This window comes from Phodopus roborovskii, unplaced genomic scaffold (genome assembly GCF_943737965.1).
Source record: "Phodopus roborovskii unplaced genomic scaffold, PHOROB, whole genome shotgun sequence".
NCBI lineage: Eukaryota > Metazoa > Chordata > Mammalia > Rodentia > Cricetidae > Phodopus > Phodopus roborovskii.
This window is the reverse complement of record NW_026126541.1, coordinates 32803134-32815341: the sequence shown is the minus strand read 5'-3', so window position 1 is coordinate 32815341 and position 12208 is coordinate 32803134. Positions and strand designations below refer to the sequence as shown.

At 43.3% G+C, this 12208-nt stretch overlaps 1 protein-coding gene across 1 annotated transcript in view; it reads left to right on the top strand.

The window, feature by feature from the left end:
- Dock8 (dedicator of cytokinesis 8) overlaps positions 1 to 12208 on the top strand; it is a 205534-nt gene that overhangs the window by 64976 nt on the left and 128350 nt on the right. The window contains exons 5-6 of the mRNA XM_051200107.1: positions 9681 to 9804; positions 11327 to 11539. Coding sequence (XP_051056064.1) covers positions 9681 to 9804; positions 11327 to 11539 — 337 coding nt within the window. The remainder of the gene's footprint in view (positions 1 to 9680; positions 9805 to 11326; positions 11540 to 12208) is intronic.

Genomic DNA, 12208 nt, shown 5'->3' with positions numbered 1-12208 from the left:
CATCAGAGTGGTGAGTTACAGCAAGATGGGAGGAAATCTGTCCTACATGTCTTGGAGGCTGTCTGATGACATTCTTAGCTTTGGGGTTGATGGAAGCTAGTGATCTGATAAGTTAAATTCCAAAACTTTTTTATTTATTAGTCACAGGATGTTAATTCCAACACAGAGGTCAGCTAGGAATGGCTAATAGGGAACTAACGCTAGGCCAAGAAAAAGTGCATTTGGACTGTGGATTTGCAACATTCCAGCTTCTTTACATCCTTGTATTGTATCAGTCAATCAGTCTTTTCAGACACACCTTCTTTCCACAAGTTCTAGTTCACACTGCTTTCTGGCTTGCTCCCCCTGGCCTCCCGAGACTGCTTTCTTATACCACTCTGGACAGCCTATCCAAAGGTGGCACCCATTGTGGGCTGGGCCAACTCACATTAATCATTAAGCCTGAAAATGCCCCAAAGACTTGTCTGAAGGCAATCTGATGCAGACATTTCCTCAGCTGAGGCTGTCTCTTCCTAGACGGTTCCAGCTTGATTCAAATTAAAACAAAACAATAATAAAATAACAAAAATAGTGGGCACAGGAACTCAATAGCTTCAAATCTGCTACTTAGCAGCTGGATTACCCAAGGGCCAAGGCAAATTAATCTATTCCTTGATGCTTTGTCGCCTCCCAGGGAAGGTAGGAATTAGAATAGCACCTTGAATATAGGGGCCAGAACTTTGCCTGGCTGCTTAGTGCTTACCAGTCATGTACAAGGACTTGGTGCAGTCCTGCTACTGGAAGGAAAGAGAGGGAGAGAGAACATAGTACTCACCATGTCAGTTTCAGTCAGTAAGTTAACACGTTAAAGCAACAATCAAATAAAACTTGGGCTTTTAGCATAAGTTCACTGTTGACTATTGTTTTTATTTATTAATGCTATACAGTATGGCTGAATTGTTCTTATCCAATTGACAAGTAATGTAAATTAGACCAATTATTAATATTGTATGACGATTTTTAAAAACAAAGCTGGGTAATGGTGGCACACGCCTTTAATCTCAGCACTCGGAAGGCAGAGGCAGGTAGATCTCTGTGAGTTCGAGGCCAGCCTGGTCTACAAAGCTACACACAGAAAACAGTCTCGGTAAAAAAAAAAAAAAAAAAAAAAAAAAAAAAAGGACAACTCAGTATTATAAAAGATTTCTTGAAATTTGACAATTCAAGTTATATTTCTATATTCATTGGATAATGGTAAGATTTGGGGAAATTATAAGATTTATACTGTAGGACTTGCATAGTTAAAATTTAAACCATAAGAACTGTTCTTCTTGCTTGACCACATGGCACATGTCTATAATGCCAGCACTGGGGGGACTGACTGGAATACTATGAGTTCTAGGCCACCCTGGGCTACATAGTGATTATATATATATACATATAAACAACATATATAAAAAACATACATAAGGACTGCAGAAATTGCTCAGCGATTAAGGGCACTTGACTGTACTTGTAGAAAGTTCCATTCCCACCACCCACATGGTGGCTCACCATCATCTATAACTCTTGTTCCAGAGGAGCTGATGCTCTCTTCTGGCCCCTGCAGGCACCAGGCACACACAGAGTATACACACATAATGCAAGCTAAAGTACCCATACCCATAAATAAAAACTTCTAACATATGCTCCTATTTTACTGTTGTAAGTGAAATGGGATTTTAAAGATCTCATTACTATAGTAATAATTGAGTAAATATTAACTATTGTTTGCATTTATAAAAAGTGAAGTATCATGATTAAACACTCCAGTTGGCGTGTCAAGGGAATAACCCTTAAACTCTACACTATATATTTTACTGCACTTTGGGGATGGGTGACAGCCTGCTTTCTCCAGAGGTGTGATCTTAATGAAGCCATTTTGCCTTCCATGGACACATCTTTGTCATCCAGAATCATGCAGTCAAGCACTGATTTAGGTAGCTCCTTCATTCCTCAATTATCTCCTGGCTGCTATTACATTTCTCTGTAATATCTAGAGATAGGCTTTTATGCCCTTGCTCTCTGTGATAATGGCTTTGAATTCCACTTAATGGGCAGAGGTGTGGGGTAATGGCCACTTGCATTCCCTCCCACTCCCATCATTCTGTAGAGCATTTGCTATTCAAATTCTGTCATTGGCATGTTTAAATCAGAGAAATAGTACCAATGTGAAGGACAAAAGAGAGGTCTAGACTTATTTTTGTCACTGAATAGGGAAAGGTTGAATTATGTATATAACACATGATCTCCTTTTGGAGAAATATATTCACATTTTTCTGGTTTTTACACACATGCATACATACATGTCTGTACATGCATAGAAGCCAGTCAGAGCAGCTTGCAGGAGGCAGCCCTTTTCTTCCTTGGGGCCTGGGTATTGAACTTGGGTGATCAGGCTTAGCAGCAAGCACATTTACCTACTGATTCACCTCACAAGCCTAGAAAAAAAGTATCCTCTTATTTGAAATATCTGCCTGTGATTCCTGTGACTAGAAGATTCCTTGAATAGATCTTTTTCTATGTTTCAAGTCTACACTGCCAAGTTTAACACTTTTTTAGTCCTTTTAATTTTATATGTTTTGAAAAATAGGCACAGACTTGATGACTCATGAGGGGCTGTGTTCACTTCTTATCTAATTTTCATAATACCTTCATAATTTTGTGTGGATGCGTGTTTGATAGCATCCTTTGGGGGGATAGTAAGGATCTTAAGCACTATTTTCCCTGTCATTTTTTCTAAATGAAGCTGGAGATGATTAACTTCTGAATGTTTTCCGTGTCTTGGTGGTGAGTCAAACTCTCTAGTGATTAAACATGTGTATGTGCTATTTATTTTTGGTGTATTACCCACGGTGACAGTGAAACATTTCTTGGGTGTTATGGCGGCATCATAAAGTCCCTGGAGTTTGTCTTTCATCCTGAGTGATTAAGGTGATACTGCCAGAAGGTCATGCTCAAGGAGAGTGGGGATATCAAGGAAGAGGGTATCATCTGTTTTATTGCTCCATTTTTACTCCCAGTGAGCTGGTAAACAATTAAAAATTGAACACATCAGTGCATATAATTCAGTTACTCCCAAAACACCATAAAAATGTCTCCCCGATCAATAATTGCTTATTATGACACACATTTGTTGTGCTGGCTGTCAAGGTTCTCTGCTTTCTTAAAGCGATGAGAGCAAGCCGGGCTCATCAGCCTGCATGGTAACAACCTTTGCTGTGAACACCACCATGGCCTGCTACAGACCTACCGTGCAAGGCCCTAGTCAAAGGCTTCTGCCAAGCTTTTGCCGGGGTAGCTAGAAACTGTCACCTCCTTCTGTGAGTTTTTGAAACATCTGGTTGATGATTCTCCTGAAGCTTTTGTCGCACAGTTCATTGAGTTCTAGTTGCCTGGTAAAGTGTCTTTGCTGTTAACTGTGGCATCTTTTTCAGTAGACTGACTTCCCTGAGGACAGGCACAGCTCTCAGCTACAATTCTTACGAATTCTCCTTGGTATCTTATTCTCAAGGGGATGGAAGTTAGAAACATTTGTTAAATGATAAAATGAACGAAACTTAACAAGCAAATATCTGTCTCACATTTTAGACCATAGCTTTAGGAGGACACCTAGGAAGGGGACCAACTGAAGAACTGGAGGCGGAGGGTGGCACGAGTTTAATCAGGACAATAAGCTCAATTAGTCTTTGTAGCATCCTATAAAGTGGAATACTAAAATGGGCTCTTTTCAGAGCTCTATCATTGTTTCTGATAGCTAAGTACATTTCCTCAACAAGACAATGTAGCTCTGCAGAAATGGGGGCTATCAGAAGACATTAAATTCTGTGTACTTAGGGAGTGTCTGGAGTTACAATGCATCCATCAACATTGCATGGGACAGTATTGTCACTGATGCTAATGATAATGGCTGGCATGTAACTGTCTTTGTTGCTATCCTAGAAGCAGAACCTGGGGCAGGGATTCAGGCCCATGTGGTCTTTAGAGAAAACCTAAGAGGAATCTGCTAAAGATGGGGTCTCAGATCCTAGTTAGCCTCGGGCTGCAACAGTGTTGTGGAAAGAAGAGCCAGACTGTAACATTGTCTGAAGTGTGGGACTATTGTGTTCTGATACCAATCTTTACAGCTACCATGGGGCCAAAGGAATCGGTTGGCATGGGGGACCGGAAGGAAAGATGAGCTGACAGTTCCTATGCTCACAGCAGCTGGAGAATTGGTGCATGGGTTGGTAAAAGGGACTTGATGGAGCCCCAGCGATTTTTACTGCAGCGTCAGATGCCTGATGTACTGCTTTCCTTTTGTTTGGAGACGTCCTTAAATTTATAGGAAAATTGCAAACATAAACAAAGACCTCTGCCTAACCATTAACCATGTGAGACCAAATGCTGACCTGATTTTCCCATTATCCCACCTACATTAGTGTGTAATTGCTACACATTTTTCACTATAGTTGCCATATGACCCTCACATTCTGAAAATTAATATTAATATTTCATTACTACTTAATCCTCATTTGGCCATTTTCATCAAATGGCCAAAGAATGTTCTTTGGAGAGCAAAAGAATTCAGTTCCAAACTGCACAGTGCACTGAAATGTCACATGCCCTTAGTCTTAGTCATGCTGGAGGACCTTCTCTGTGAGTAGTCTTACTTTCCTGCCTTTTGAGATTATGGGCCAGCTATTATATAGACTGTTCCCCCCTTGGGTTTGTTGTGATATCCCATTCCTCACCAAACCTGTTTTATTGAATGATTTAACTTATGTTCCAGTGGTCTTCAATTTGACTGGCATCAGTCTCTTTGGCTGCCATTAGGTCTTTTTTACACGGCCCCAGCAGTCAGTGGAGACATCCTTGCTCTTTGACACTCGGTATTCCAGGGACTCTTAGATTTCCCCTTCCTCTCCCAGAATTAGCCGTGGCTCTCAGATGCCACGGTACTTTAGTGGACAGTAGTGCTCGGCAGCCAAGCTTCGTGTATGAAGTGTGCTCATGTTTGCTAAGGCATTGATCCTGTAGTCCTTTCACTGAATAGTGAAAACAGTGAGTTCTTGTTGACGTGTACATCCATCTCCGTGGTGTCTGCGCTAGTGGTCTCCTTTTGCCATCTTAACTCCTTTCTCTGGCAGAATGTTGCTCCCATGTGCTTTATGTTTCTACTAAGTTGTTTGGTTTCCTATGTGTAACCATTGCCCACACATCCCTCTACCCCAGTATCCATCCTCCTCCTATTCCGGTTCTGACACCAGCTGTGCCATTCCTGCCTGGGGGAGCCTCTTTTAGCTTGCACTGACTGCCACAGTACCAGGATGTTCTGCCACAGGATGGAGCCTTGTCACCAAGCCCGAGTGTGACACCTCATGTCAGGTGTCCATTCTTTTCAGTGCTTCTTTATTAGACTCAGGCTCAGTGACGATCCCGTGCCAGGCTGCCATGCTCTGACATCTTCCTTGTACCGTTTGAGCTCTGATTCACCACCCCATGCAAGCAGCACTTTGATGATAAATGCATTCTTTACCCTATCCTGGATTCAGGTTCCAATCTGGACTTCTGGGGCTTCTTTCCATCCTGAGACATGGATGGCTACTTTGTTCCAATACACCTAGAGGTCTTAACACCTAATTATATAGGAAGGAGGAGGAAAGTGGAGAGTTCTTGAGAAACGGAGGAAAAGGGAGGGAGAGAAGAAGCAAGGGAGAAAAGGGACACAATTATTCCCAGATCTTCACAGCTGATGCTTAAATATGAGCTTCAGTTGTCCTCTTTTCCACACTTAAGGAAACGGGCTCAGAGACATGAGGCCACCTTTCCAGATCTCTCTCTTGACTCTTCTTGGTTCACAAGGAGCCAGCCAGCATCTGAACTCAGGCCCTTCCCATCCAAGAGCTAGATTCTGCCTGCTGCATGTTCTGGCCTCTGAAAAGAACGCTTCCATGAAGTCTTTGGTGTTTGGGTGTTTCTGAATGTGTCAGAAGGGTGTTTAAGACACAGCATGTGCTTCTCCTGGGAAGCTGCAGGCTGTATTCATTTGGTGCAGACAGTTGTTCTCCCTGTCTGTCTACTTTCCCATCTTTCTCCAGTCTGCACACAGGCACACTGGGAGCTTGGCTTTGTTTAAGTCAGTTGCCAGGGTGGGGTGAGTAGGCTAGGATGCCTGTAGCCAGAGGCAATGAGCCAGCTGTCTTAGTACCTACCCAGTGGTGGCTTCTTCCATGCTGGCACTTTTGGAAATGAGTCACCTTTCATGTTTGCCAGCCCTTGTCTCTCCCCAGCCAGCATTACCCCTGCTTCCAAAGGGAGCATTGTGACTCTCTGAGGTTTTAAGATGGGGAAGTAGCTGCTAAAAGGGTATGAGGAAGGGGAGAAACATTTGCTCTGACCCTAACATGGACACACCAGTCTTAGTGCTTTCCATAGCAAAAGTCACAAAGGTGACATCAGTATCAGGCATAACTTCAACATCAACCTCTAATTGATTGGTTTGCCAATGCCTTTGGAATCCTTGTAAAGAACTCCACAAGACAATCTAACAAAATGGAAGGGGTGGATGCATCTATTTGTATAAAATGAGGGGGGGGAGACTGGACACACACACACACACACACACACATATTCTGTGTCCCTAGAAGGGTCTTTAGAAGACCAAGTCAGATTTTATTTTGCTTGTTATAGTATGTAAACTTTTTATTATCAAAGCACAGATTCAATTCAGGAAAGATACCTTCGAATTTACCCATGTCCATCACTCACCCCAGGCAGAAACATGACCTGAAGCTGATGATGAAAGCTGCCTGTACTTGAGCTAGTGTGTGCATATACACGTGTGTGTGTGTGTGTGTGTGTGTGTGTGTGTGTGTGTTTGCATGTTTGTAAGTAAACACTATTAGAAATAGGCATAATCTATGAGATGGTGGGGGGGGAGCATGTTAATGTAGGTATAGTCCTAGCTGCTAAGGTGGCTGCACTTCAGGCCTTTAGGTCAGCTGTTTCTTGAATTTTGCCCCACCCCCACCCTCACTGTGGCTCAAGTTTTCCTTGAAAAGGAGCTTGTAACAGTTCCCTTCTGAATCATTTCTCTTTGGAGGGGACAGTCCTAAGAAAGTACCTGCAGACACCACTGTGGGGGGGGGTAGGACTGCTTCTGAGGGGTTGGTTTTTCTGTTTCCCATAGGGCTTTACAGAGCTAATAACCATGGGTCTAGTGCATTCTCATTTGGGATGGAATTACAAGACAGTACCTCTTACTTTGCCACTACTTTAGTTACTTTGTTTCTTGTTCCCAGGTATTAGACCACCCACAGTATGGCTAAGTGGGTGAGGCATGGACTAGATCACCCACTGCTTTTTACATGTACTTGTTTGTTTGTGAGTGTGGGTGTTTGTGTGCAGCACATCACTGTGCTTTGTTTGTGAGTGTGGGTGTTTGTGTGCAGCCCATCGCTGTTCGGAGATCGGAAGACTCTTGATGAGCTGTTCCTCTCTAAAGCCATAAGCCTTGGTGGCAAGCACCACCTGTTTGAGCCATCTTGATGCTCCAACCCCACAGCCTTTTTTCCCCTTTCAGCACCAAGAAGGCCCGCCATCCCCCTCCATGAGGCTCTCAAGAGTTGTATGGTTCAGACTATCAAGAAGTTGGCAGACTGAGCCTGGCGTTGGTGGAGAAGCACTGGGGAGACAGAGGCGGGCGGATCTCTGTGAGTTTGAGACGAGCCTAGTCTACAAGAGCTAGTTCCAGAACAGCCTCCAAAGCCACAGAGAACCCCTGCCTCAAAAAACAAAACAAAACAAAAACAAACAAACAAACAAAGAATTCAAATCCTTACAGAGACATACATGCAGGTAACACAAGAATGAACATAAAATACAAATAATACATAATTTGAAAAAAAAATAAGTTGTCAGACTTAAGATATCCCACATCAGGTCTTATCCCAAAGAACTCTATTAAAAGAAAGTAAATTTTATAAAAACTAATGTTCAGTTATAATCCACTCTTCATTTGCAACCTCAGCAACTAGAACCAAAAGATTTTATGAAATATTTAAAATAGTTCCCAGGATTACTTTTTTCATTGATGTTTTTGAACAATATGATATATATTTTAATTTTTGTTTGTTTTCAGCTGTTTAGGAACTCCAAATTAGAAATTGTTGTAGAGACTTTTTTTTTTTAATTATTATTTCTAAGTATGTATTCTTATGGCCATTTCCTTCTTTTTTAGTTCCTAATTCAAGAAGCTTTTCACCCTGTATCATTACTATAGATTTAGCTGGGTACACAAATGGTCAGGGGACACTGAAGCTGGCCAGTCATAGTAAGCCAAGCTTGGAATAGTTGCCAGGTTGTTTTGCAGAGAGCTGCTGGGCTGTTTGTCTTCTGAGCACAGTAACATCTAGAGATGTCCTGACCTCCCAACCAAAGATACTGGGGCATCTCCTGCTTCCTTACTTAACACAATGAACTAACACACCCAGCTGTGTGTGTCACACTCTCTCCAGTGCCCCTCCCTCTCGGGGAGTTGGGAACTGTGAAAGTTACTGGCCTTCCTACAGTTCTGGCTTTACCTGTAGGCCATTTGACCTACCTAATAAATTCTCACCTAATTTCATGTCCTTTTACCAACCTGTGCAGTCTTTACAATAAGTGCAGAGAGCACACCAATTAAGTGTGCATACACTTTGTAGCATGTTTTCCAAGAATCCTCTCCATCTTTAAAGAAATGGGGAATATACTGTTGGTTTCTATAGTTATGACATGGCAACTTAATAGTATCTCCTTTCCCACCCATCATGGTCTCAGGGTGTCTTCAGTGATATCCCTGGCCATTCTAATTTAGACCCCCTTCCATTGTGTGTGTGTGTGAGAGAGAGAGAGAGAGAGAGAGAGAGAGAGAAACAGAGAGAGAGAAACAGAGAGACAGACAGACAGACAGAGAGACAGACAGACAGACGGACAGGGAGGAGGACAGAGGGAAGGAGGAAGGAAGAAAGGGAGGGAGGGAAAAACGGAGGGAGGGAGAAACGGAGAATGAGAACATACACCAGTGGATCTAGGCCCTCATACTTTCTAGACAAGCATTCTACCACTGACACTGACCTACATTCCTATCCCTTTGACACAGTTGTAGTGAAGTTCTCAGAGCAGGACTGTGAGTGTTAGCAAAGAATGTTGGTCCGTACATCATTTCCCTATATTTTTTTCCTTAGCCATGTCCTGCTTCTCTTACTCATTATTAAGAACATTGACGTGGAGATGAAATGGCTTCCTCTGTTTTTATCTTCAGACAAGCTCTATTTGCTGTTTCTACTGTTGCTAGATTTATTTCAGCTTCTTACACTATGGTCACAGTTCGGCTTCAGCTTGGAGCCAAGTCCAAGGGCCCCACAGCTGAATGACCACACCTCTACAGTGGTATTTTCCCAGGCCATGCCTGCCTTTCATAATGGGCCAGCCAGGCGGCATGTGTCTGTCACTACAGCAAAGCCTTGTGTGGGGCTGGGTGTATAATTAAATGGAGGCATTACAATTGTCCTCTGTTGAAAGTTCTTCTATGACTTTGTCTGCCCTTATGCCATTGGTTTGTTTTTAATCTAACGCTTTGTCTTTCTCCCTCTCTCCTGCTCTCCATCTCCCTCCAAATCAAATCATATCGACAATGAAAGAAACCAAGGCAGTTCAGAGTTTTGCAGCTTTAAGAAAACTGGATCACGGAGAGATTTTCACAAGACGCTTCAGAAACAGACATTTGAGTCAGAAACTCTGGAGTGCAGTGAACCGGCCACTCAGGTATTTCCTATCAACAAACATGGTTACCAGGTGACAGGGTGGCTCTGTCCAAGGCATGCTGTCAATTTTCTAAAAAACTAGAATACATGTAAGACTCATGGGACATCTAAGTAGAAGGAACTCTACCGTCTGAGTCAGAGGCCATTTTCCTCAAACTGGTTTGTAGCTGTAGAGATCAGTATTCAAATGGAAACCCCAAAGCACAGTGATTAAGATGGAAAAAGTGAAGGGCCTGTAGCTGGGGGCAGTGACCTATGGTGGGCCCCTCCCTGTTAGAGCCAGGGCCATTCAAAGCCCTCACTGTCAGATTGCCTAACATTTCTTGTTGATCCCCTCACACCACCTCCCTGTCCCCAGGCTCTACCATTAACCTTACTGGGTTCTCTAGTTTTCTTCCCTGGAAACCAAGAAGATACTAAGTCAGAAGATTTTGAACAATGTTACCTTCGCTTATGCCACTTTTGCCAAAATGCCAGTACCCAATAAATGTTGGTTACTGTTATTGCTGTTGCTATTATTTTCATAAAATAGTTACTTTATAATTCAGTGCTGTATACAACCATGTCCACAGAAGCATTACCCCCAGTGGCCAAAAGATGGAAGCAATCCAGGTATCTTTTGTGGAAGAGTAGAGCATCAAATGTGGTTGCCTGGCAACTGGGGAGGAATGTTTAGTGGGTATAGAGTTTCAGTTTTGCAAGATGAAAAGAATCATGAAGATGGACAATGAGGATAGTATAAATGTACTTAACTCTACCAAAAGATGACTGAGATGATATATTCTATGATGTGTGTGCTTTTCAACAGAAATGTGGAAGATAAAGCAATGATCCAAACATGTTTTCTTAATGTTGGTGTACTAATCCATCCATGTGTAGGTGAGAAGACAAATAGGGGTGAATAAATTCCTACTGCAGCTGCAAGCTGTTGCTTGAGTAGTCCATGCAGCTTTTCTTTGTTGGTGCATGCTCCTACAGCTATTACTAAAGTCCTGTGGTTACCTGTAAAGCACCCCGCCTCACACAGGCTCTGCTGTAGTGACTAAGTGCACCCCCCCAATCCCATACATCTGTTTTGTAAACTTAACATTCAGCTTTAGAGTGTATGCGCATTTTTTGACGGCTCCTAAAAATTCATCTTATTTTCTAGCCTTAAATCCCAAGCTCTGAAGTTGATTAGGTTGGCAGTCCAGGCTCTTTGTGCTACCCCTTGTCCCAACTCAGTTTGGCTCTGGGCTGAGATGTGAGTGTGATTCCCAAGAGACTTGGCTTCAGCCAACAACTACTAGGAACACAATATCGTTTCAAATCCTCGCTCAGGGCTGGCTTGTCTACCTGATGAATAATGGCCTGCTCCCAGGGAAAGAGCATCTCACTTCAGGATAGTCCATCCCACCAGGAAGCTAAGACCTTGAGACCTGAGATTCTATAGACCCCAGCTAGAACAGTCTTGAATTGCCCCTGAGCCTAGTTCTCATCTGCTCCCTTAGACCCTCATGAAGGTCAATTGTTTTCTCTAACAGACAGGACCCCGTCGCTTAAAAGTGCTGTGTGATGTGTCTGGGAAGGGCCCCCTCACTACTTGTGACTTCGACCTCCGCAGACTGCAGCCTGATGAGCGGCTGGAAAACCTGCTGCAGCTTCTGAGTGCCGAGGACTTTGAGAAGGAGAAAGAGGAGGCCCGCAAGACCAATCGACAGGCTGAGCTCTTTGCCCTGTATCCACCCGTGGACGAGGTGGGTGCGGGTTTCCATAGGGGAGAATATCGGTGACCACAACAGAAAATGGAAGCATTGTTCTGCTCTCTGCCCCTGCAGAGCATCGTGTGAATGTCAGGGTGTCAGGGTGCTCATTGTGTGACTCTGTTTCACTTAGGCACACTTGGGTCATAGCAGAGCCACTTGCTGATCATCACACTACACTGGTGGGATTCTTACAACAATAACTAGAATTTTTGTAGCGCTTTAATCCTCTAGACATTTCAGGGTCTGTATACAGAGTCCTGCTCAGAGCCAACCATCCAATTACCTGGGGGTATGTTTCATAACTAATCCATCAGAAACACCCACTACTTGAAGCTTGGTGTTAAGATCATCCCCCTCTCCCACCCAGTGGCCCAGATGAGCATGTGGGAAAGCTGCTTTGAACATACTCTGGGCAGAGATAATCACAGCCATGCTCCCGGTGTGGGAAGCTTTAGAATCCTGTTTCCCCAGGTCTTTACTTACTGAAGTTTACTCTTTATTTACCGAAGTTGGCCCAGAGCAATTTAGACATTGCCAGGCGTTACTTGCTGGAGCACTTTGGACGGCATGAGAGATGGCCATTGTTGGAGCCGTATGTGTCTTGACCCTTGTCTTATATGAGGTTTTCAGCCTTTACCATTGCTTGACAAGTTCCCTAAA